The sequence below is a fragment of the Ailuropoda melanoleuca genome, chromosome X (genome assembly GCF_002007445.2).
Source record: "Ailuropoda melanoleuca isolate Jingjing chromosome X, ASM200744v2, whole genome shotgun sequence".
NCBI classification, from domain to species: domain Eukaryota; kingdom Metazoa; phylum Chordata; class Mammalia; order Carnivora; family Ursidae; genus Ailuropoda; species Ailuropoda melanoleuca.
The window spans coordinates 4,602,559-4,629,761 of record NC_048238.1 but is presented as its reverse complement, the minus strand read 5'-3'; the positions used below and the strand labels follow the sequence as shown (position 1 = coordinate 4,629,761).

The 27,203-nt window shown below is 46.5% G+C and overlaps 1 protein-coding gene across 2 annotated transcripts in view; it reads right to left on the bottom strand.

The window, feature by feature from the left end:
• Positions 1-5,468: 5,468 nt before the first annotated feature.
• The window catches only part of STS (steroid sulfatase), a 90,932-nt gene continuing 69,197 nt past the window's right edge, over positions 5,469-27,203 (bottom strand). For both annotated transcript variants that reach the window (XM_034649457.1, XM_034649456.1), the window contains exons 3-6: positions 11,690-11,830; positions 8,953-9,074; positions 8,742-8,864; positions 5,469-6,970 (exon numbers count right to left, since the gene is read on the bottom strand). In XM_034649457.1, coding sequence (XP_034505348.1) covers positions 6,456-6,970; positions 8,742-8,864; positions 8,953-9,074; positions 11,690-11,826 — 897 coding nt within the window. In that variant the 5' untranslated portion in view covers positions 11,827-11,830 and the 3' untranslated portion in view covers positions 5,469-6,455. The remainder of the gene's footprint in view (positions 6,971-8,741; positions 8,865-8,952; positions 9,075-11,689; positions 11,831-27,203) is intronic.

Genomic DNA, 27,203 nt, shown 5'->3' with positions numbered 1-27,203 from the left:
CAGTTCATGATCTCAGGGTCGTGAGATCGAGCCCCATGTAGGGCTCTGTGCTCAGCAGGGTGTCTGCTTCAAAAGTCTCTCCCTCTGCCCTCTCTCTCTAAAAGAAATACATAAATCTTTTAAAACTAAAGTAAAATAAAAGCCCATAGGTATGCAAAGAAGCCCAGAAAGAGACCACTAACACACATGCTTCGCTATATCTTGAGTTGGGGAAGGCAAGTTCTCGGTGTGAAGGAGTGAAGACCGGTCACAATTTCAACTTTCTACTTTACACACTTCAATTTTAATGCTTCTTCAATTCTTTAGAATTAATGTTTCTTTAGATTCTTTAATGCTTCTGAAATTCTTTAGAATTTATGCTTCTTTAATTTTTTAGAGTAGCACATGTTACTCTTAGGGCCACAGAAAAATGGAGAGACATCTCAAAAATAAAACGGAAGACAAGAAAAGTTGGAAAGCCACCCTCTCGTTCCAGAAAAGATGAAACGGACACCCTGGTCTAAAAGCCAATCTGTGTAAGTGGAGTTTAAAATGCAGCCTGATTTCTGTCTTTGCTCACGACCCTCCAGCCGGCCCACACCGGCCTCATTTACTGAGCTTTGCACTGGGCTCTCTGTGCAAGGATTGCACGTGTGCACCCTTGTCTGTGGCTCTTTGGTCTTGCGTTAGATCCGAGGACTTTTCAGCCACCAAGGGCGCTGGACTCTAAACCCATCCCTCACCACCTGCGATGCCCCCCCCAAACCCACTGGGATCTGAATGCAAATACCTAAAGTCACCCACACGCCCCAACACACAACAGGTGCAGGGAAGAGCCTTTGCTGGCTCCAGCTGTAAATCTCCCAGCATGCATTCCTTCATTATCTGAACCCAGAGAGTACAAAATACTGAGCGTATGCAGAAAATAAATAACTAACTAAACAAAAAGACTGTTTCCCTGTGGTTTAGGTAATGGGAACTAGGAAACTATCAGAATTGTTGTAATAGGAAATGAGATTTTGAGGAAGGAGATGGATTTTCCAAAATGCTTTTAGAAAATCAATCCCATGTCTTTGCTGTTACTAGAAAAGCATCCACAAAGGGTGCAGAGAGCCTTCTCAGATGGACCCTCATGGTGGGGAACAAAAAAGAACAGGAGAGTATATTCACCCCATCAGAGTAAATCTGCCTTTCTAGGAATAACTGATCTGATTCAGACAGAGAATACCAGATAGACTGTGTAGTCTTGAAGTTCACGCTCAGCCTGGGGACAGGGAGAGAAGCCCACGAAGGACAGGAACAGAGGAGCCTGGGAACAGAGTCAAATTGGGGTCTATGCTAAGGCACAGAGAGGACAGCAATTCATTCATTCCACAGGGGTTCTGAGTGCCTAAAAAAACAAGCTAATATCGAAAACATTGCGAAGTTTCCCCCAAATAGTTCCCTCCCACAAACAGGCATTTCTGCTTTCTCTGGGAAAGTCAGCAGTGGGTGGGAAGTCAGCAGCACCAGCCTGCGTTCCTGTAGGACAGCCGTTCACCACGCTGAAGGAGCTGAACCACGTCCCGTTCCCTGGGTCCTCAGGATGCATACCACCCATCCCTCATTTCCTCACCATCCTGGACCTGTCGTGCACATCCGAAAGCTCACGCTTCCCGATTTCAGTTTAGGTCATGATCCCAGGGCATAAAAGAGATCTGTGTGTTTGATGGAAAAAGGGGGGTCCGAGAGGGCTTTATCTACACCCCACTTAGTTAGGAAAGACACGGATCTGGACGCAGAATCACGAAAAGCAAGCATCCCTCCACAACTGCGTACAGCTTGTGGCATGCTCAGCAGGAAACGGGCACATCCGAAGAGCCCAAGATGCCCTCCACTCTAAAACCTGTCTCCTGGTGACCCATGCACGATAGAGACCAACGAAGGGGCGTCTACCCTTACTGAGCAAGACAATTCTTTAATGACTTAACCTTTCCACTGTTGAACACGTGTGTGTGTGTTCCTTTGTATTGCCCTTCATTGTTAATCTGACGCACTTTTCTCACTGTGAATTAAAGATCAATACTACCCCTCTTCCTTTCTGGCTTAAACTCTTATCGAAACTAATAAAGTCATCCCACGATCCCTTTGTTCGGAACATGCTTTGGGCCAAGTCACAGCCATTCATCATTGGCCACTTGCACCATGGTCTGGCTGGAAATGTCAAAGGCTAGGTTGAAGGTACCCTGTAAATGCATTTCAGGATTCTGACGGTGCCACATATCGGCGGAAGCACGACGGGATAAAAGGTCAGGTCTTCCGATGATACATTTATCAGCTGTCCCAGGTTTTGGGGCATTATGATGAGAGCAACCATGTTTGCAGGAGGAAGTCTCTATTTCCCGTAGAGCCACAGAACACAGGACATGGTAAAGGGAGCTGCTACCCACGACCCCCCAGTAAGGACACATTCTCTGCACGGCAACGCTACGTCCCCTGGAGACTCATACTCTCCATCATTCCAATGGCATGCTCCCTTCCCTTTGGGGACCAGTCAGGGATGAGGGTTCGTTAAAGTCCCAAAAAGGAGATCTTACCACTCTGGGACGTCAGACATTAAAAACAGAACTCTAGCTCTTTTCCAAATGGTGGATTTGCTCTCTAGTTGACTCCATACTGAAGATACAAGAGATGTCCCATCCTAAGCATAGCTGCAAATTACTAGCATTTACCTCACTTCGAATACACACTCTTAGAATACACAGGGGCTGATGTTGAAGGCGTTCCATACATTTGGAATACATGCTGAATTTGTTCAATGCATGTTGAACGTGGGGGCCTGTACATCAGAACGCTCACGGTAAATTTCCCAGGAACTTACGAATCCAACAATTGCAGATCATAAACTACACAAATCACGCGGGTGTGTATAAAGCCATCATCCTTCCTGAAAAACACGCTCTTCAGACTGAACATTGTATATTTACTCAGAAAGAGAGCGCGGTTTCTTTCAACTTAAATGTTGTTCCTAGCCCGGAAGCACTGTTGTCGATGCATTTAGGGAGGAAAGGGGTCAACATTTCCGGCCCTTCACGCTGCACAGTGACCAAGGTTCACCTCGCTCTGTTGAGGACGATGTGAAACATGGGTCTCATTCTACCCACTGGCACTGACCTTTTAAAACGTGGCCTCGACTTATGCAAAAGGAAAACTACTTTGTGAATAAAATTAACTCACTGAATTCACCTGTAACTATGCAGCCTCGGATTTCTTTTCAGGATAAGCAAATACTTCTCCATCACCATGGCAATGAGGGTACGGCCATCAGAGCTCCTGTGAGAATTATCAGGAGGCATTCTACCTGTGGGGTGTGAGACCTGGACTCTTCCTCTCCATCTGTACAGCTCCCTGGTCTTCTTCCACATTCCTGTACTCATCCTGAGGGGGTAAGTGGGTCGAGTCCATGGAAGACCGAAGGTGTGTTCGTGGTCCACTCCGACAGAGAGAACAGCTTTCCCGAGCATTCTACTGTGGGTTTTGATCCAGTCTGTACTAGTCCCTGCAGGGCGATGGCTATTCCCTCCAAAGTGCGGAGCCTCAAATTCCTCCCCAAGAATACATGTCCTTTTCTCATTTCCTATGGACGATTTGTAGCAAGAAGCAGGTGATGAGTGTGAGACGTGCCCCAGGTGATTATGTGTACCCCCGGTGTCTGGTGGGTCACGGACAATCACGCCACAAGAGCTGCTGATACTTGAACATGCCCCGAGCTGAGCCGCCATTTGCACAGTGCGCCCAAGCTGGCTCTGATTTATACAGCCCTGAAGAGCCCGATGGCCAAGGGAGGTTCGCTCAGGACACAGAAAGACGGTTGGGAATCTCTAAGAAATCCACAGTTTGTTCCTGCTGTAAGAGCAACACAGACTTCTTGCTAATTAAATTGCATTAAGGATGACCTGTCTCTTGCATTACTATAGAGCTCCTAACAACACGTGGTGTGGTGAGCTAATCATCGAGCTTCCCCATAGAAGCATCTCCCCCAGATAAATTTTACCCCAAGAGTAAATCAGCATGACGCACCATGGAGTGCACGGTTATACATTCCAAGCCATTGCTCTCCTCAACACAGAAGTGTGCACTTTAATGCAGAGGCACATTTGTAGCAAATTTGGCTGAGGAGACCGCGTCTGAGAGCATCACACGCCAACGAGGCATCTTTGCCTCACGCCCCTGCCCTCCCCAGCTCCGCACCTCCGGTGAGCATCTGCTGTCTCATTCGTTCCAGACACAAGGCTTAGAGAAAGAATATACATTTTAGAAGTAAGAGTTTAAACTATCTTCCTCATTACTTCTGACGTACGAATCTCATGAGAACCGTGCACGCCCAGACAGTCTTTCATGTTAATGCATCGAGAGAAGGCACTGGTTTCCATTGTGAAATTCTGAACTCAAATGCATATGAACGAATGTCACCAACACTGTCACTGCTTTTGGTCATTCTGCTCCTAACGCTGAATCCATTTCTCACCCAAAGGTGGTAAAGACCAGCCTTCGTTGTTCGGGATATGCTGGCCAATGAGACAATACTTACAAATGAATCTTCAGATCCCCGAAAAGATCCTAGTATTTTCAGATCCTAGCATTTTTTTTTGCCAACACTGTTACGTTTCTTTGGTGAGATGTTAAGGGGATTCTCAAAATGCTTGGCTACCCCACGGAGGGAGTCAGGTATCACACATCGCACAAGAGGACGACTGCAGCCAAGGGTAGTTTCATCCAGATGTTTTTGATCAACTGCACAGGCTTCCAGGCCCTTACGATCCCATTGCTTTAGGTCCCCTCCCAGAGTCACGTGCTCAGCAACCCATTAAAATGCCTTGTAATCATCTGACTATTCATACTCTGTATGGATTCGAACATTCCCATCAAAATACCACACGTTGGAGAGAAGGGGATCAGCTGGGGTGAAGGATGATTCCCGACTCTGCAAATTTTGCAGGGGTCACTGTATTATTCGCCACCTCCCATACGTTTCTGAGAGATGTCTGGTAGATGCAGACTGACAGGTGCATGTTTGGCTGCTACAGCAAATTTGGCAAACAGCACACTGCTGGGTTTTGAGAGACAATGGACAGGTCTACAGTCCCGTGAGGTGCCATCCTATCTTGGAATGGCCGTTGGCTTGCTTGTTAAATGCAGCGAGCGTACCCCACAAGGTAAGAGCTTTGCCACCCTTGCAGACTGCGCCCCCCTGTTGAGTGATGACATTAATTTACTGTCACAGCCAGAGAGTTTTTAAAAAATAAGGCATGACACAATAAGGTGCAAAGTACTAGAAGCGATCGCTCTGCTAGAAAAAATGAAGAGAACCTTGTCTCTATTAACACTCTATGTATATCTTACTAGATGACGATATCAAACGCATTCCTCATAAGTTCTAAAACTTTTGCGTCAGATCACAAGTCGGCATCCCCTTCTAGAAAAATCTACGGGCATAACAACAGCTGTGGCTTCTGCGCCAGAAACCCAACCAGGCTGCAGTTATTTCTCCGAGGGTCCTGGGAGACATGGGGTTTAGACTCTCCCAGGGAGCTTGTCCTGGGGAGATGTGCAGCCTTGCCACAGCACTCCACGGGAGGGACCTCGAGAGGTAAGACTGGCAATCTTCAATTTTTCACAGGCCTGGGTTCTGCTAACTCAAAGCCTGAGCAGTCGCTCCTCTGGCCGTGTGGCCAACAGTGAGTGAGGCTTACGTCGGCACCGCCAACTCAACGTTACCTCCCTGTGCCCGTGATGACCACAGACACTGAGAAGCATGACCGATAGCTTAACCTCCTCCTCCTTCTGTCCAGAACTGCACAACGTCGTTCCTCCTGCCATTTTAGTTCGGACCCACGGGTGTCTCTAGTCTTTGGCGCCCGAGCAACACATGCTCTCAGACCAGGCATCTGATTTTCACATGAAATTTCCTCTTTTCTCTAAAGATCCAAAGGGAATCACATGGTTTTGTTTGTTTTTGATAGCAAGTGCTCCTAGGATGGGTCTCTACTCAGGACTGCCACCGACCCCTCCGTGGATGGTTATGCCCTTTGCTGACGGCAACCCTCAACACTAGGCCCCCAAGGGGTCCTGAAAGACCTAAACGAGATCATTCGCTCCATCCAGGCTCCTCACACAGTTCTTTGGCTCAGAAATTTGCAAAGACTATTTGGACTTTCCTGTGTCGTTTTTGTCACAAGGACAACACCTATACTTACACAATGCACACTTGAAGAGTAATGACTGTGGGGATACTGAAGCCCCTTTGGTTTTGTCTCATCTGGGAGACATTTTTTGACCCGGCTTCAGAAGCACAGGATGTGAGGGACACACGGCAGAGCCGCTTGGATGAGAGCCCACGGCATCACGCTTGCTTGCACGTGCCATTCCACTGTGCACGTCTCTCCTCCTGAGGGGCTGGCTGCAGAAATCTCCACAGCATGGAAGGGGAAACATGGCTAGAAGTACCACCCGGTTTCTCCAACCTCCATGGTAATCGCCAAGCACCATGTGGCAACAGGCAGCATCCCGATAAAAGGCGATACCAACCGTCGTATGAATTGGGCCGCGTCCGCCGTCAGCCTCTGCGTGAGGTTGTCGTAGGATATGGGCTGCTGGGTGATCTCATGGTTCCTCATCAGGAAGCAGTTTAGGGGCCGGAAGTAATGCAGGAAGCACACCAGAAGGCCGAGTATCATGGCAGCAAGGCAGAGAAGGCAGAGGAAGACCCCGGGGGGCACGCGGACCAGCCCCAGGCACTTGACGACCACCAAGGTGAGAAGCATGATGGCAATGATCTGAAGAGGGATGAAGACCAGCGCCCTAATGGCCCTGGTGAAGACGCTGCCTTCTCCGGGCTTGCAGTCCCTCAAGTTGGTCACGGGGATCCCATGGAAATAGTCAAAGCCGTGACTCAAGGGGTGGTGACAAAAATCGGTCTTGTTGTGACAGTTTGTCCCAAGGTGCCACTTGCCTGAGAAGACAAATGGATGATATGTTTAGACCCAATGAACACCATGACCTGAGTGTCAGCTTGTGATTCCCACACATGGAAAAGCGGGATCGCTCTGCACACATACTAGCTAAACTCCTATTCTGTAGAACCCTGCAGTGTTTCGCTCCATTTTCCACGAACAATGGGGTATCAACCACTCACTCTACCAGAAAACAACAGCGAATTTAGTGCTGAAAATAACAAAAGACAAACACCTGACATATTTCAGACAGGTGATAAAAAGACACAGAAAAACACAAGTGTGTTTTAAGAACATTTCCTTAAAATTGAAGTCATAGAACCAACTTGGTTTTGTCCCTTGAATATTAAAAGCGAAAATGAATTCTTTCTCAAAAAAACTACCCTTGAAGCATGAGGAAATCACACTCCCAGCTCAGCAATTATTTAAAACATCTATGCACATTTCTTACAAAACGTTAATTATACCACTAAACTAGTGAGCGCCTCACAAAAGAAAAACATGATGATGGTTTTATGACAAGAGGTGGGAGGAAAGAGAATGGTCATTTCGCTTCTTTGAGAGATTTTATGATTCATCCAATGACCCGCACAGACCTATGCTTATCAAGTAAAAAGGGAGAATGAATCATTCCTACCAATTGAATAAAATCAACGAGAACATCAACTGAGACAAAGTCTGACACAATTTTAGTATTAATATATAAAATGAAAACATTTGATAGCATAGTGTATATACGTAGTTTTATATGCTGTATGGCTGCACGTAAGTATTTATCAATCTATTAGCTATCATCTCTCTCATCCCTGCGTCTCATCTATCCTTCTATCCGTTATCCATTTATCCAACTACCCATCATTCACCCATTATCCACCCATCATCTATCCACGTATCCATCATCCATCCATCCAGTCATTATTCATCCATTCATTATCCATCCATACATCCATCTAACCATCATTCACCCATCCATCCATTCACCCATTATCCACCCATTCATCTATCCACGTATCCATCATCCATCCCATCCAGTCATTATCCATCCATACATCCATGTAACCATCATTCACCCATGCATCCATTCACCCATTATCCACCCATCCATCTATCCACGTATCCATCATCCATCCATCCAGTCATTATCCATCCATTCATTATCCATCCATACATCCATCTAACCATCATTCACCCATCCATCCATTCACCCATTATCCACCCATTCATCTATCCACGTATCCATCATCCATCCATCCAGTCATTATCCATCCATTCATTATCCATCCATCCATTCACCCATGATCCACCCATCCATTCATCCATCCATCATCCACCCATCCATTCATCATGCATCCATCCATCACACATCCATCTATCTATCCATCTACCCATGATCCATCCATGATCCATCCCTCATCCGTTTCATTTACTGATTTATCCATTCCTGTCTCTATCACCTATGTCCTTTATCTATCCATACACGCATCAGTCTACCCATGTATCCATCTATCATTATCTGTCATCTATCTAACCATCCATACACACACACACACACACACACACACACACACACACACACTCACAACACATATCTTAACTTTCAAATAGCCCAGATAGGTGCACTGTATCTTAATTGAGAATCAGAATCATTTATTCCCTATGTGAAGTTGTACAAACTGTTATCAGGGATGTCATCCTTAAAAAGGCAGTTATCATGCCCTCTCCCACTCACCCTGCCCAAGCCCCCAACTCCCCCTCTTCAGCTGCCCATACCTATCAGAGCTGTTGAATAGCCTTGATTCTTGAGAAGCTTGGCAAAGGTAATCTCACTGGTGGGAAGTCCTCCAGAAGAGGCCGAGAAGATAAACACCCCCATGATGGACTGAGACGCCATTCCTGAAGCAGGAGAAATGATCCATTGAAAGAGGAGGTCAGGGATGCCCCCAGGAGGACAACAGCCATGGCTGTGGAGCCCGGGGGTTACCTGATCGGATGGGGTACCGGCCTGTCATGAAGGCTGCTCTACTTGGTGTACACAGGGGCGAAGCTGCCAGGTGGTGTGTGAGCTTCACCCCTCCTTCAGCCAACCGGTCAATATTGGGCGTCCTAGAACAGAAGACTCACGTCATTCATGATGATCTTGAAACATGCAGTTTCCACTGTGCTTTTTATAGTGAATCACCTCTCAATCATCCAGGGAAACTCCCAGAGGATGGGTGATGCATTGTGGTGCCTCTGCTCTGGGAATGGACAGGCCGATCTTGTCAGGGTGTCCTTGCACACTTGCTAGGCATTCAGAAACGAACCTCTTCCAGTTCTGGGACCACACTGAGCTCTCATCCCATATCCGCCACTGGGAACACAGTCCCTGCCTGCCTGCCAGCCTGCCTACCTTCCATCCTTCAGGTCCTGGCAGAGATGGGATTCTCGTGGGCCTCCTATGGCCGGCCTTGAGTCCCACGAGGGGGCCTGGTCCATTCGTAGGACACAGATCTTATCACAGCATCTCCTCACTATAAAGGGATGGCCTGGCTAACTGTTCCCTCCAACACAGGTGCACAGAGGCGCGAGCTCGCATCTCGTTCATCGTGGCCTGCAGCCTCCAGCTCCAGTGCCCACACAGAGTAGCCCTTGCTGATGCAGAGCTTGAAGGTGAAGGTCATTTCATTACATGACTCATGTCTACCTGCTCTGCCATCCATGAATTTAGTGGACGCGTTTAACAGTCCACATTTCCACCGTGCTTCTGCCTTCCATCACAACATTTAGAAGGCTTAGAAGACTGAATCTGTGTATCTGACTTAAACCTCCTCATGCCTAGACGGGCCCACTGAAACATGACTACTTTGGGGTGTGAGCTGATAAAATACAAAATAAAAAATGAAATTCATAAAGAACTGGAATCCGATATGGAACCAGACAGCTGTGGGGTACGTGGGGACATGAACTCTTCATTGTGATTGTATACACTTTTTTTTTCTTTTGAGATCTGGTAGAAATAGAAACATTAAAGCCTGACTGTAATTTTTTAATTAAAACACCTGAGTTGGATGGGGTGCCTGGGAGGCTCAGTTGTTAAGCGTCTGCCTTTGGCTCAGGGCATGATCCTGGCGTTATGGGATCGAGCCCCACATCAGGCGCCTCCACTGGGAGCCTGTTTCTTCCTCTCCCACTCCCCCTGCTTGTGTTCCCTCTCTCACTGGCTGTCTCTCTGTCTAATAAATAAATAAAATCTTTTAAAAAAAAACCTGAGTTGGAAACTTTATTATCTCAGTGAAATTCAGGAATACATATATTATTAAAAACCATACGACATTTATCTTTCTCTGACTGGCTGATTTCACTTAGCATAATGCCCTCTAGTTCCATCTGTGTCATTGCAAATGGCAAGATTTCATTCTTTTTGATGGCTGAGTAATATTCCATTGTGAAATTTAAAGAAACAGAACAGATGGACATAGGGGAAGGGAAGGAAAAATAAAATAAGATTAAATCAGAGAGGGAGACAAACCATAAGAAACTCTTAATTCTAGGAAAAACAAACTGCGAATTGCTGGAGGGGAGGTAGGTGGGGGATGGGGTAACTGGATGATGGGTATTAAGGAGGGCATGTGATGGAATAAGCACTGGGTATTATATGCAACTGATGAGTCACTAAATACTACCCCTGAAACTAATAATGCACTATATGTTAATTAACTGATTTTAAATAAAAATAAATAATAATAAAAAGTAAAGTGAAAAAAACATAAGCAAAATTAAGGAAATGATTACGAGTCTGATAAGAAAAATTAAATTAGCAGCAACAGAGGAATGAGAAGCGTCCAAAAGGAAGATCGACACGTTTTACAAAATGAAGCCAAAGGTGGGACGGAAAACATACGTGGTCAATTGAAACCTCATCCTTGTCCATGTGTTTCAAGCTCTCACAAATGTTGTAGGTGAACGCACATTCCATACACGACAAGCAGCATGTCACGGAAAGCTTCGATGTGGAACGGACACACATCTATCTGCAAGCCAGGTTCTCCTCAAAAAAACAACTGATACCCACTTTGTGTTTGATCAGACACAGAGCCATGCATCACTCTTCCGAGCTGCACTGCCATGTTGAAAAGATGAGGACCCAGAGTGAGGCCGTGAGAGTCCATCACCATCTGCAGCACTCACTGGTGTGTCCGTCCCCCTGCTACATGCCGTTATTATGCATAGATCTTATGAGAAAATTCTCGTAAAAGCTCACGATCTCTTCCCCCATCTTGTGTCATTCAGTTTGTATTGCTCATTGGTAAGATGAGGGTCAGAAGCACTTCATGTCATTGTTTCCCCGGCCAGGGTGGCTGGCAATTGTGAAAGCAAGAAGGTGTGGAGCTCACAAGCAGGGACAGGGCCTGTGGGGCCACCCACTGGAACGAAGCCAGCACCAAACAGAGAAACTTACCTAGAAGAGGTGAACCAATGAGAAGAAAAGGACGATGGGTGAAAAGCAGCAGAGTATTGCTGAGTAAGAAAGAGTCCTCATGACAATCTTTCTCGTAGTCCCTCTGGGTTTACCTTGTGCAAACAGATCAATCCCACCCTCCTTCCTAACGCCAGCATTGGTGTCTATCTATGTAAAGTCACACGTGGACGTGTGCACCTTGAAGGGCTTTAACACGTGTGGGCATTCTGCGCTCTGTGCGCGTAAGCTCATGTCACTAGTGGCAACCCCGTCACCGCACCTGAGTGTCTTGTTCCCATAGCAACCAGGATCTCCGATGCCAAGGTCATCGGCCATCAGCAGGACGAAGTTGGGTCTTGAGGCTGTGTGGCTCTGGGCCTCCCCCAGGAGCAACATCAGAAGCACGCAGATCCTCATCTTCCTGCCAAGGGCAAGCAGACAGAGGGACGTGAAGGACACCAGCACGTGGCGCACCATCTCCTTTTCTGGGACTTTCCTCCAACCCGTCCGCCCCCGGCCACATGTGCCTCAAAGACACGCTAACACATTGCTGGGCAAAGAACTTTATCCTCTCGTTTCCAAAACAAGCATTTCTTTCTCTAAGGACAGCAATGACCTCTCATTTCTGCCCAACGCCATAACAGATGGTCTGCTTGGAAAAATGCAAACACAGTCATAGGCCATCTCTTCATGGAAGGCAAGTTCCATAAGTAGGTAAAAGTTCTGTGTTTGAGCCCTGGACAGGCACTGCAAAGCCATCTCCTTCCTAAAATTAGTTTTTATTTTTGTTTTGTGTGTGTGTGTGGTTTTTTTTTTTTTTATGATGCAAACTGTGCTTTTATTATAGGTCAGGAAGCACAGACAAAAAGAGTGGGATGGAACTGTGAAGATGACTGGTTATATAGTTTTGAGTTTATGGAGGGAGGGTGTGCAGATAATGGAAGTTTCTAAAGAATTTGTATATGTTGGACGTGAGGTTTACAAGACCTTAGAGGTCTGGCTATTGTCAAGATAAGCTTCCATTTAGTCTCTAATAAATCATCAACATTGAGGCAGCCATGAGTTCCTGGAGGAGTGTCACACTCTGCGTGTCTCAGGGATTCATCAAGCAAGGGCTGTAGGTTGCAAGGAAATTGACTTCTAGCTACATTTCTCTTCCCTTTGTTCTCCTCATCAGTAACCCATTTACAATCAATTAGCATTATTTCTGGGAGGCTTTTCTGATCTCTGCTGGGCTCCTCATGGGTCTGGAGTCAGGAGTGAATCTGCATGTTTTTCTAAGGCGCATTCACGGTGTTGTACGTGGTTATAGTGCTCTACTGTCTCAGCCAACTTATGGTCTTATTACTACATTTCTTTCTTTTTTTTTTTAATGATTTTTTTTATTATATTATGTTGGTCACCATACAATTTTTTTTTTTTTTTTTTTTTTTTTTCACAAGGTTCATAGGCTGGGGCAGCAGCTCCAGGTGCTAGATAATCGGTCAGACAAAATGCACCCAAGGAAGGGAACCCAACCACCTTCTGGGACTGTCATCACAGCAGGCACACTGGGTGACGCCCACACCCTACCCTGCAGACAATGAGCACGTGACGTTCCAGGCGAAGGGGAATCTACACATGGCATTACAGATCTTGCAAAAGGGAGATGATCCTGGATTGTCCAATTGGGCCCAACACACTCAAAAGTGTCCTCATGAATGGGAGGCAGTGCGGAATTAGGTCGGCGACAGGTGCAAAGGAGGGGTCTACGGTGAGCAAGGCAAGGTAAAGGTACAAGGCTCCCTGTAGTTTGTTATAGTTTCGAGGGAAACCAATTCACCTACAACAGGACCAGGTGTATCGTACGCTGTATGTCTGCCTGTTCACTGCTCTGTCCTACAACACAGAACAGTCCCTGCCGCGTGTTCGGCGTTCATGTTTTTGTCTGTGTCGTGTTAGAGACGTTGCTCAGATACCTGGGGCTCCTGGTGGTCTGCTCCCATCGAAGGGTAGGACGCATGAAGCCAGATCAAAGGCCTGCCAGTGTGTGGGTATGATGACCCATCAGGGCTTGGAAGCCTCTTCTCCTGGCCTGTGTCTCCACCGAGCACTCCTCAATCTCCTGCTTGGGGGCGCGTCCCTCTGGCTGGCCACACTCTGGGATTGCAGTAAAGGGAGGGGCTGGCTGCCTTCCCTTCCCGACACAGACGTGGATGAATCTGCCCTGTTCTGACCCCTCATTTCCCTGTGCCCCCAGGCTGGGCCTCGTGCCCAGAGCTCACAGCCTCCCTGATGCACTTTCTCCAAGGACCCAGCCTTTTCCCTCCCGGGGCTGGCTGACAAGGGGGCTTGCCAGCTCTGAAACACTCAGACAGAGACCTACAAACCCAACCTCCTTCACACAGACGTGCGAACAGTCCTCTGGTTTCCACTCTCATTCCTGACCCCCTCTTTAGAACCACCTGGAGCTTCTGCTTTCCGGCCCTTTCTGGGTCCTGGGATGCTAAGCTCACTCTTTCTGCTGGCTTCTCCGTGCACAGGCAGGGAGGGAGTCTCTTCCCGTCTTCTGCTCACCCCGCTCCTGCTCCGTCATCTTCTATCATTGGCAGGCCCCCTCTTGGACAGTGGGGTCAGGGTCCCCGTTCAACCCTTCAGCTCGAACCAGAAGCCGGACTCCCTTGGCATTACATTCTCAGCTCTATGGAAGGACGTCGGCTTCCCACTTCATCTGCTGCCTGCCTCCCTTCCCACTCTGTTCCCCGTCCTCGAGTGGTTGCAGCCACACAGCCGTGCCCACATCCGTTCAGAGCCAGAGCTGAGGCGGGTGCTATGGGCGGGGATGCTGTTTACCAGGCTGCCTGGCCAGGGAGAGGCCTGGCCCCTGCCCCGTGGTGACGGCATGGAGGTGTGCAGGACACAACGCCACCATCCCCAGCCGCGTTCCACAGCCGTATTCTCCTTACTTTCTCCTCTCTGAACGTACTCTCAGACACCAGGCGGTCTCCGCGACCAAGCAAATGTGCCACCAATGACTGACAACTTGTGCGGATATAAGGCCGGAAAGATGGTCTCTTTCCTAACCACGCTGTGGGCCCCACGAGGGCAGTGGCTGGGGGAGACGAGGACTCATGACAGCTGCGTGAGACAACGCACTGACGTCCTCTCTGCTGAATTAACAATGTCTCGCTCGAACTCCATCGAAGAGATTAACAAGGACGGTACACTGTGTTTTAGATGGTTGGAAGGTTTTATGGCTAATGGAAGGATTTGAAAATTAGCATCCATCTGTCAACACGAGGAGTGACACACAGTAGAGCTTTGGCGATGACTAGGGACGCCCATCAGTAATGCCCATGGAATGCGGAGGGCTGGCACAGCAGGGGTCCCTAAGTGGATTTAACACCCTGCAAATCCTGTAGCTAATACCAATGACATATACAAGGGCATGCTCTCTGACCTCCTGTCCCCATAAGCACCCAACGGGGGGCCTTCACACCCAGAGAAGGCGACAGCCACAATCCCGTGGTCACATGCTCCCACCTCCTTACACTTTTCACACTTCACTTTATATACAAAATAAATAAACACAACTTACTTCGAAACCACAGCTTTCTGCCTGTGTGTAGGCACTGCACGTGCCTCGCCTAGTTCTCTACCAAGTCACCCATGTGAAGAAGTAACCGGAGCAGGCACTCATCACCTTCATGATTTAAATCGTATTTTACTACTATTAATGATTTATTATGTGAATAAATGATGACTGGTTATAGCTCATTGCTGTTATGAACAGGGTCTCCCAGCCTCGGCATGACCGACACTTGCGACAGGAGAAGTCCTCGCCGTGGGGCCTGAGGGTCACCAGAGGATGCTCAGCTGTACCCCACAAGCAAAGCTGCCTACCGCGGAGAGCCGCTGAGTTTCTGTCTGCCTGCCACCCTTCCCGGAGTCTGCAGAGCCATCCGCAACATCTCTGCGTCCTGCACCTGCCACTCACCCCCTCTGCTCTTCCACGCAAGCAGCTTGGCATCTACAGAAGGATTCGGAAACGGCCACCCATCCGAGGAACCGTGAATTTCTCCTTTGTACCCACAGGTGTATCTTCAAAGCTGACAGACGATGTTTCTCAGCCAGGACAGGCCCCCACCACTTACAGAAGCCTCTCAACTCCCGTGCACACGGGCGCCAATCTCAAGAAGGCTCTTCAAAGGAAGGTCAGGCCCTGAGCATACGTCCTTCCCTGGCTTTACCTGCCTTCTGTCTGTCACTGGTGTGTGTGCAATGCGCGACCTTCCCTGTTCACCAGCGGCGACCCATCTCCCAACACTCATCTTGCCAGCTGCCCTGAGGAGCCCAAATCATAGGATACTTACCCCTACGCATCAATGACCTGAAGCAACACCTTCCTCTCTGTCCTGATCTAGTTCTGCTCCCCTGTCTTGCATCTCTGTCCCTCTCAAGCATCCTCCCTTCCAGAAAAACCAAACTCTGCTTTCCACTACTCCCTTCCTCTAAAGATAACCGAGCAGGGACCCATGGCTCTGACTGCAGCCACTCCCTCATCCCTAACGCTGCCCTCAATTCTGTCTTTGGTGGCTTTTTCTCCCTGCTTGTTGGGAAGTTGGGGAATGTGTGGAGAATCACGAGTCAGGGGTCTTGTCCGTCCCTGCTTAGGCCACCAGCCATGAGCTCCTGGGCAGGAAGCATGACCTGCCCGGGCCTCAGACTCATCCACCGTTCCCTGTGATCCTGTCTCTGCCATGGGGAGTCAGCCCACATGGCGCAAATAAAGGGTTTCCACGCAACCGGGATCTCAGAGACACCTACACTCCCATGTTCTCTGCATCGTTCACAGTGGCCAAGGCGTGGGAACTAGCCAAGCACCTGCCAACAGATGGATAAAGACTCGGTCTCTATACAGATAATGGAATATTACTCGTAACAAGAAGAAAATACTGCCATTTGCTGCAACAACAATGAACCAGGAGGATATTATGCCAAACAGAGAGACAAACGCAATGTGAGCTCACTCACATGTGGAATCCTGAAGAAAGAAAAGAAGCTGAACTCACCGGAGGAGAACGGAATGCTCGCCAGGCGCAGAGACACTGGGGTTATGTTGGTCCAAGGGGACATGCGTTCAGTTTTATGATGAACACATTCCGTGGACCCACGGGACACCATGGTGACTACGCTTACTAACACCGTGCTGTGTACTCACTACAGCCTTCAACAGTAGATTGTAAACATTCTCAGCACACAGCAAAAAATGGTGAATAATACGTGAGTTGATGAGTATGTTAATTAACTTACTTGTGACAATCATTTCACAATCTATACATATATGAAATCATCACGTTTCCATTTCAGATGTATACGATTTTGTCAATTATACCTCAATAAAGCTGGGGAGTGGGGAAGGAAGAACATTCCTCTGTCTCCCCACAAGTAAAGAAAAAGAAAGAGAAGAAAAAAGTCTCCAAAATGATGTACTGCTGTGCAAAAGGCCCTTGTTAGGAGGACGTGAATCCACTGACACCTTTACAGGTACAAGCAATTCACCGACAATTCAACCAAATCCATTCCAATTCGACACACTTCTGGGGCAAAAATCGGATAACAAGCATTGTGACGGCCTCGGGTTGGTTTCACGGTTGCACGAGCCACAGAACCACCCCACACACCTCTGGCTGCCCAAAGGAGGGAATCCACATGAGCACGGCGCCCACTCCAGTGAGCACTGGACTGACAAACGTGGCTTCAACAGGTGACCTGAGGTTTCAATCCAGGCCCCCTGCCTGGTGGCGGAGAAACCTAGGGCTGTGAATTCAGCCTTTCTGTCGGTAAAATGGGGATAATCCCGTGTAAAATGGGGATAATCATAACAGTACCTTCTACGTATCATGGAGAAGATAAAGTTATACAATTAGCATTATGAACCCAAAAGTGACTCATCACTACGGAAGAGCAGGTGTTAGTGATAGGCATCATGGCGCTATTACTACAACTTCGTGTAGACTATGATGAGGACAGTAACAGAGTTTCAAGCAAAATGTGGCAGCCGACCACATACTGGCCCCAGTGACGCACTTCAGGTATTCCCATCTTGTATAATCCCTTCCTCTTGGGTGTGGCTGAACCTCGTAACCTGGTTCTCATGAACAGAATGTGGAAAATGGATAGCACGTGACGTCTGTGGTTAGGTTGCAAAACACTGTGACCTCTGTCTGGCTAGCAGACTCCTTCTCCTGCAGGATTTTAATGGAGTGAGATTCTATGTTGGAGAGACCCCCGCATGACGAGGAACTAGGGAGGCTTGCCCTTGGCTGCAGCAAGGGCATGAGGCCCTCAGGCTGACCACCTACAAGGAAGGGAATCTCGCCCACAGCTACCTGAGTGAGCTTGAGAACAGAGCCTTCAGATGAGACCACCGCCCTGGCCTGCACCTCGATCACAATGCACGAGCTACACTGTGCCAGATTCCTGACCCACAGACACTCTGAGATAACAAACCCATGTTACTTTGAGCTGCTAAGTTTTACACTCATCTGTTACACAGAAGCAGAAAACTAATACAAAGTCCAAGAGCTTTGGATGGGAAGTTCAGTTGCGTTAATGAGGGTCTGCAAAGGCTTTCCATGGCAGGGGCTCAAAGGCCATGCTGAACTCATTTTAAGAACATGCTTCATTAGCAATGAGTAGTCAGAATTTATGTAAGTAATTCAAAGACACATTGCTCAGCTCACCAACCATGTGAAAAACGAATTTTTGTTTTACGATCGAAAGTTGAAAATACTGGGAATGGAAAATGGAGTTATGGTAGCCCAGAGGGATACGGTTGACAGATTAAATGAAGCAAAATCCAGGCTCCGTGTGAGTCTTAAGTAAAGTAAAGTTTCACCCCAAATCCAGCTATTCAGAGAATTACTTTGGCCTACCCCGCTTTTATTGTACATGACTTAAAAATTCATTTTTTCAAATAAAGTTTGTTTTGTTGCATTTTTACTCTTATTCTGAATGTAGAGAAGGAACTATATAAAGCCACTATGCAGAGAACCACTCAGGGGATAGGTTTCCCTCCACATTCTTTCTCCTGTGCTGTTCTGGGAATGGCTGAACGCACAGCATTCCTATGGCTGCACACCATCATTTTGGTCTTTGTTTTCCATGCAAGGCTCTCACTGTGCGTCGGAGAAAAGCCTCAAGGAAGAGCCGGGATCAGGAATGGACGGCACTGTCAGCCCACCAAGGACACGACGGGCAGAGAGCGCAGGATTTAATCAGGGGTTGATGTGCATTCCCCACTATAAGGATCCATTTGTACGTACGTGTCTTCCTTTGGAAAAGTTCATTCTGATTTTCTGTGCCTTTTGCTGAGACGTTTAGTTTCGGTGTAGACTTTTTTTTTTTTTTAAACTGGAATTAAACGCAATAGGATCAAAGCCCTCTAATAATTATTAACATCTACAGAGTATTAATTTCTGATCACAGAATGGGTTTGGGTAACTCAGAGGGGAGGGGGGGTGGGGGAATAGGATAGGCTGGTGATGGGTAGTAAGGAGGGCACGTATTGCAGGGTGCACTGGGTGTTATACGCAACTAATGAATCATCGAACTTTACATCGGAAACCAGGGATGTACTGTATGGTGACTAACATAATATAATAAAAAATATTATTACAAAAAAAGAGCCATTTAGAATCTCCCTGCATATAAATTACTACTGTCTGAAGTAACCAGAATTTATTTTTTCCCCACAAGCATGGGTGTTTATAAAGATGTTTCAAACTATTAAAAACAGCTAGCTGATAAAAGTACTTAAAAAATAAATAAAAGTGCTCTACTCCAAAATATAAGCATGGCACATTAACTTCTGAAAAACTGCACAATTTCCCTCCTTAAAAAATTAAATTATTTTTCAGAACAATCTTAATTTGGCAAAAAAGCAGGAAAACACTTTCGTGAGAAGTAGCTATTCCTGAAACAGTTATTAGGAAGGAGAGAGACAAAAGAACATTTTCCTAACTGGAGATGTAATTACATTAAATCTGTTCATTAAAGAAAAATTAACACTACGCGTACATAACAGAAAATTTACCATGGCAACGAAAATGTTCCTAATCTCTTCCCTCGGTGGGGAAAAGGCACATTGAACATAGAGAAAACCTTACATTACAAGCCATAGTTTTTAGAAGAAAGGCAATTTTATTCAATTCAAACTATATATAATAAATGTCTTGACCGATAAATTTGGTTAACAAAGTGTTATCTAAATAGATGTCCTGTTTTAAAACCATAATAATTGTCTGACATCAGGACAGCAAAAACCTATGTGAATAATGTGTTAATACAGGTGTCTATAGATTTAAATAGCTCTTTAAATTGTCTGTGATTTTTCTAATGTAACATTGTGTGCCAAGAATACTTTAATAAAAAACAATGAATGGCTTGCAATTTTTCTAAAGTAAACGTTCATGTTTTACTTATTTGGCGAATTGCTGTTTTTCAGACTATGCCACAGTAGACGGCAGTCTGGTCTTTGCGTTTGTCGATACACTCAACTACCCATAACACAATTAAGTTAATTACATCAATGTGACAGTATTAATAATGAAAGCTATTTGAAAAATTAGGTCTTAACCTCTTTACTTACAACTGAAATCTACAGACAGCTTGGGGTACCACCACATTCAGAAAGTGGCAAGACCCCCATGGCTCCCGCTGACTCTCTGTCTGCTTTGCTGTTACGGCTTAGTAAACTCCAGGACATGAAGGAGAGGGTTGCGTGCAGGGAGTCTAGCCATGACGCTTTCCTAATTGGTGCCCACGTTCCTTACCTGCCAACACGCACCTCAGGAGCTTGATCTTTGCACGACTGTGTCTATGGCGGGACACCACCAGGGCTCCTACTGTATCTAAGCCTGTCATATTTATGTTCCCCAAACCTGATGGTTTTTCCCTAAGTCTGCCTGGAACTGACTCCATATTTTCTTTCAATTCGATAGGACAGGGGTAAGCCTCTGAAAGCATCGACACAAAGCAAAATATTCCATGAAAACTGTAAAAATCAGAGGCTGAGGAGCCTTCGACACCCCATGATGTTTGAGTTCCTAAAAAGCATTTCCCCTCATTGACCAGTCCACGTCTGGCTGCCTCAACCTGAGTTTGGTTCCTTGGCAAGGCTGAGCGTCCCCTTTCACACTGAGAAATGCTAAGAGGCAGGTGCTGTATGGCACCGACGCGACTGAGCGTGTCCTACCTTACACCCCTCCCGGCCTGGTCCAGGAGGCGGGGAACTTCTCAGGCCAGCGTCATAGTGGTCCTCTAGTCTCCTCAAGACCCAACCAGGCAAGCCAGAGGAAAGGGAACCCCGCTCTCCCCTGGAGTTGAGAGCAACCAAGAAATATAAACTCCATCCCAGTGGGAAAAGCAACACCCACAGTGGAAAGCTTTGGAATGAGACACGGGGACGCAGGCATGCATGAGGAGCCAAACCAACAGTAACAAGTCACACCCTTCAGTTTGTATCAGATCAGTAGCCGCGAGGTACCCATGTTAGAGAGACCACTCTCTACGTCCAACAACCAGTGTGGCGGGCTCTGGGGTGACTCCCGAGTTATACAAGACGAGAGTCAGCCCAAGGCGTGACATCACCGGCTCAAGGACATGTGGCAAGTGACTGATGGAACGGGGTGCTAGTCCAGTACTCCTGGACCCCAAATCCATTCACAGAGAAACGTGACGAGAGGGGCCCACCCACAAGGTACTACCAAGGTGCACGTTGTGGCTGGAAGGAGCATTCTATTCTTCTTTATACATGGCTGGGTCGTTTGAGTATTTTATGACTGATGATGCAATTTTTCAATGATTTTTAATTGTGGAAAAGATCCACTTAAAACTCACCCTCTTAACCATTTCCAACTGTCGCCCTCTGTCCCCCAGCCCTGGCAGCCACCCCGCCACTCTCTGCCTCCATGAGTCTCACTACTTTAAGCATCTCATGTGAGTGCAATCATACAGTATCCGTCCTTCCGTGTCTGGCTGATGTCACTCAGCATCACGTCCTCAACGTTCATCCATGGGGTAGCAGGGGTCAGTACTTCTTTCTTTTTCAAGGCTGAATAATATTCCACCGTGTGGAGGGACCACACTTTCTTTATCCACTCATCTGTTTTTTTTTTTTAAGATTTTATTTATTTATTTGACAGAGAGAGAGAGCACAAGCAGGGGAGCAGCAAGCAAAGGGAGAGGGAGAAGCAGATTCCCGAGGAGCTGGGAGCTGATGCGGGGCTTGATCCCAGGACTCGGGGATTATGACCTGAGCTGAAGGCAGATGCTTAACCGACTGAGCCACCCAGGTGCCCCATATCCACTCATCTATTGATGGCAATTGTGTAATTTTAAGAGACAAAATATTGATAATAGCTAATCAGCATTAATTGTACTCCTGGACTCCTGATTATGGTATGGAATCCTTCACAGCTCTTTGCAGGATTAAAATTCGTGAAGATGTACATATTTTGAAGTAACTATATCTGCATAGCTAATATCATGTATGTTGGTATCTGTGTCCCTGCATACAAGGCATTTATGTACAACCCAAATTAACATTTCTGTGTATCATATAGTTTCTCATAAAATTCTTTTTTCTTTTTTAAAGATTTTATTTATTTATGTGACAGAGAGACAGCCAGTGAGAGAGGGAACACAGCAGGGGGAGTGGGAGAGGAAGAAGGCAGGCTCCCAGCAGAGGAGCCCGATGTGGGACTCGATCCCATAACGCCGGGATCACACCCTGAGCCAAAGGCAGACACTTAACGACTGCACCACCCAGGCGCCTCTCTCATAAAGTTCTTAAATAAATTTTGGGTTAAATTCCTAAATGCATTTTTGGTGTACCTTATACATACATGGGCACACTATATACACTGTATCCTCTGNACACAAGCAGGGGGAGTGGGAGAGGAAGAAGCAGGCTCATAGCAGAGGAGCCTGATGTGGGGCTCGATCCCATAACGCCAGGATCACGCCCTAACGCCAGGATCACGCCCTGAGCTGAAGGCAGACGCTCAACCGCTGTGCCACCCAGGCGCCCCTCTCTCATAAAGTNAGAGAGGGAACACAAGCAGGGGGAGTGGGAGAGGAAGAAGCAGGCTCCCAGCAGAGGAGCCCGATGTGGGACTCGATCCCATAACGCCGGGATCACACCCTGAGCCAAAGGCAGACACTTAACGACTGCACCACCCAGGCGCCTCTCTCATAAAGTTCTTAAATAAATTTTGGGTTAAATTCCTAAATGCATTTTTGGTGTACCTTATACATACATGGGCACACTATATACACTGTATCCTCTGTATACATATACACATACATACATATGTATATATTTATAATATGTGTATATATAGACATACAAATACACTGTATTTAAACATATATATGTATATATAAAAGGATAAAAAGTATGTCAAAATACATGCCTGTCTCTGTTGATAGATTACACACATGTGCATTTGTATCACTTTCTTTTTTTTTTTTAATTTAATTTTATTATATTATGTTAATCACCATACAGTACATCCCCAGATTCCGATGTAAAGTTTGATGCTTCATTAGTTGCATATAACACCCAGTGCACCATGCAATACGTGCCCTCCTTACTACCCATCACCAGTCTATCCCATTCCCCCACCCCCTCCCCTCTGAAGTCTTCAGTTTGTTTCTCATAGTCCATAGTCTCTCATGTTTCATTCCCCCTTCTGATTACCCCCCTTTTCTTTATCCCTTTCTTCCCCTACCGATCATCCTAGTTCTTATGTTCCATAGATGAGAGAAATCATATGATAATTGTCTTTCTCTGCTTGACTTATTTCACTTAGCATTATCTCCTCCAGTGCCGTCCATGTTGCAGCAAATGTTGAGAATTCGTTCTTTCTGATAGCTGAGTAATATTCCATTGTATATATGGACCACAGCTTCTTAATCCAGTCATCTGTTGAAGGGCATCTCGGCTCCTTCCATGATTTGGCTATTGTGGACAATGCAGCTATGAACATTGGGGTGCATATGGCCCTTCTCTTTACTACGTCTGTATCTTTGGGGTAAACACCCAGTAGTGCAATGGCTGGGTCATAGGGTAGTTCAATTTTTAACTTTTTAAGGGACCTCCACACTGTTTTCCAGAGTGGCTGTACCAACTTGCATTCCCACCAACAATGTAGGAGGGATCCCCTTTCTCCACATCCTCTCCAACAAGTTGTTTCTTGCCTTGTCTATCTTTGCCATTCTAACTGGCGTAAGGTGGTATCTCAGTGTGGTTTTGATTTGAATATTAGTATGTTGACATGTCCTTGAATATCAGTGTCTTAACAAAGTTAATACTTCAACCTTTTCCCAAATGTTACAGGAGAAATTTTTATGGCTCCTGATTCATTATTTCCATTCCAGATGGCTGAAGGTCTTGTAGCTAGATGTTCACATCTAACGGCTTGCTTCTAAGATAAAAGACAATCATCTGTTCCCCCACTCTGCAGATAATCATTCACGATTATCACAAAGCAAATATTTACTTAGGTTATCACGGCCCCCAGAAAATATTTAATGCCATGGAGCTTTGATGCAGTGTCATTTTGTGAAAAGTATAGTTTGTAATGAGTGGGTTGCCTTTAAGGTAAGAGGTGATCTTAACGGTGAACTGCGTTTTTCTCCCCATTAAAGAACAAAGTGCCTTTTGAGACGCAGTCACGCGATCAAGAGTATCTCGCACATTCACAAATGCAAGTGACCAACGTGGAATAGTGCTGTCAGCATCTCATTTCCCGTGCTTCGGAAGAGTAAATGCTCTGAAAACAGTTGTTCTTCAGGGCCATCAGAGCCCTGGAATTAAGAGAGATGAAGCCAACTGCAACTAGCGGGAATAACGTGTGTCCGACGGTGCACGCCACCTCCAGGCTAGCGCACTTTCACCTGGAACACATCGGAGGGAGTTTGTGAATGGGATTCTCCTGTTGCCATTTCAACTCTAACTATTCCAGGGAGATCCTGAAGGTCCATCTCGTGCCACTTTGTGCCTTGGCCAAGGCAGTGTCGTCCACAGTGCTCACAGAAGGCAACTGTGTGGGAGGGAGACATCACTCTGCCGCTCACCTTATGATACCTCTCCGTGGGCTCCACACCTAAACGCTCTACCATCATCTACTCGTGATCAGGGTTACTCATCTAAACCACATGTTATTCAGCCAGTTATTTATGTAAAATTAACTGAATTTTATGAAGCACAGGGGTCCTCAAAACGCTGGGGAATGTGAACATCTCACAACTTCCTCTCGGGCTTGCTGGGGGTTACCCAGGTAGGTGGAGAGTTCTTGGTACCAGAAGGCACTGAACACAAGTGTCATTACAACAAGATATGGTAGAAGGTGAGGGGAGCCAGATTTAGATGACCCGTTTATTGGCAATGGTGAATCACAACAGGATTTGATAATAAAAACATAAATAGAAATTGTCATGGTCTCAATGTTTGTGTCCCCCACACTGCAAAGAAATGCAGATGTTGAAATCCTAACCCCTTCCTCCCAGGTGATGTTATCAGGAGGCAGGACTTTGGGGAAGGGGATAGGATTAGGACCTTTAGAAAGGAGGCTTCAAAGGGCTACGCACCCTTTCCTTCCTGGGACAAAGTGACGTTCCCTGTCTGGTTTACACAAGACAGAAGCTCTGGGCAGACGCCAGTCTAACTTGCTAGAATTCTTTGGAGTTTGGTGCTGGAGCAAATAATAAAATATAACCTTCCCTAAGGAGGTCACTGTCGTACACAGAGATTTCTTGGAGACCTCCCAGGAAGACACAGAAACTGGGTCAACGCAGGTTGGGGATTATCTGCCTGTTCTGGGATCCCCTGGCCAGAATACCCCTGAGCACCCCGACTTCACCTTTCTAACATTTGTAGTTTCTAATATTCAGTATAAGGAATGGGCCTACGTCACAGGCAATCGGAGAGAACAGTCAGCAACTTTAAAAGGAGAGAAGACAGAGCGCTGCAGAAAGTCTGAAGGAGAAAAAGGGAAAGCAAGAAGGGTTGAAAATACAGTGAAAAGTTTCTTTATATCCTGGTACTGTCGTTGCGGCTGTAATGTCAGAAGGCCTCCAGGGTTGTTTGCTCTGGGATCCTAAAGCTGTCTTTATGGGGGCGAGAAGCGTTCAGCTGGGCAATGACTCGAGTTGAGAAAGAGGAACACGATTTTAGCTGTTAGGGATCGGGGCCAGGCATGACCGACTTCACAACCAGATTAGGGAACAAGACAAAGGAAACTCAAAACAACTAGGACATCCCCACTAAGTGCACGGCCAGCCCGCTGTTACTGTGAACCTTACCCTTCGGCAACCTACTTAACTCCTCCGCGTGAGAGGCATTTCAGGGAAACGACCATCAGCCTGGCCATCTTTGCAGGGACGATGGAGCTGGGAGCCCCCACCCCCAACACACAAGCTCTCCCATAATCACTACTGGTTATTTTAGTGACTATAAATATATGGATATTGCTATCAGGATCTCGAAGCAGAATGTGGAAACTTTTTTTTTTTCCATTTAACTATTTGGATGTTAAGATGCTGACATTGACATAACTTCCACTAAACCACTGTAAAGTGTACAATTCACTGGTACTGAGAACATTCTCCGGTATTGAGAATATTCACCTCGTGGTACAACTGCCACCTCCACATACTTCCACAACATTTCAGCAGCCCCACAGCAAACCACACGTCCACGACACTGTCATCCCCCATTCCTCCCTTCCTCCCGCCTCTGGCAACCACTGATCTGCTTTCCAAGGATTTGCGTATTCTGCACATTTCATGTAAATGCAATCATACCCGGCCTATGATGGGTATTAAGGAGGGCACATATTGCACGGTGCACTGGGTGTTATTGTGCAAATAATGAATCGTGGAACATTGCATCAAAAACTAAGGATATACTGTAGGGCGACTAACATGACATAATAAAAAATTATTATAAAAAAATAAAATAAATAAATCTCCCAGGTGGGAAAAAAAACAGATAAATAAATGCAATCATATACTATGTTGCCATGTGTGTCGGGCTTTTTTCTCTGAGCACACTGTTTTCAAGGTTTGTCCACACAGTAGCAGGTATGAGCACTTTGTTCCTTTTCAGGGCTGAATACTACTCCACTGTAAGGCAGCATCACATCTCACTCCGCCATTCATCTGCTGATGGACATTTGTGTTGCTTCTGGTTTAGGGGTATCTTTCTGACTAGTGTTGCTATGAACCTCCGTGCACACATTTTTGTTGGAACACCTGTTTACAGCTCTTTGGGGGTATATCCCTAGGAGTGGGATGGCTGCACTGTTTGCAGATTCTATGTGTAACGTAGCGAGGAACTGCCCAATGATTTTCCACACCAGCTACACAACAGGAGGCTCTTGGTTAAAGTCCTGGTGTTTTGAAAACCCATCAGAAAGCTGAGCATGCACTGAAAGCCACATGCACTAAACCCAGGGTGGGATGGGACTTCCTACACAAGAGACCCGCATCTGCTTCTATTGCTGGTGGAAGAAGTGGGGAGAAGAGGGGGAAAGCAGCCAGCCAGCAGACTGTAGTGAAGAGTAGCATCCTATGAGCCTTCCTCGTATCAGATCCCAAGCTCTGTTGAGGGGAGAGTGTGGATCTCCCCATAGAACATTTGAAACCACAAGGGAACTGGACCTCATTCAAGCTGAACAAACTACATTGACACTGACAGAGCAGCTCACACAAGGGCCAGATGGACAAAGGGCTGTGATGTTTTC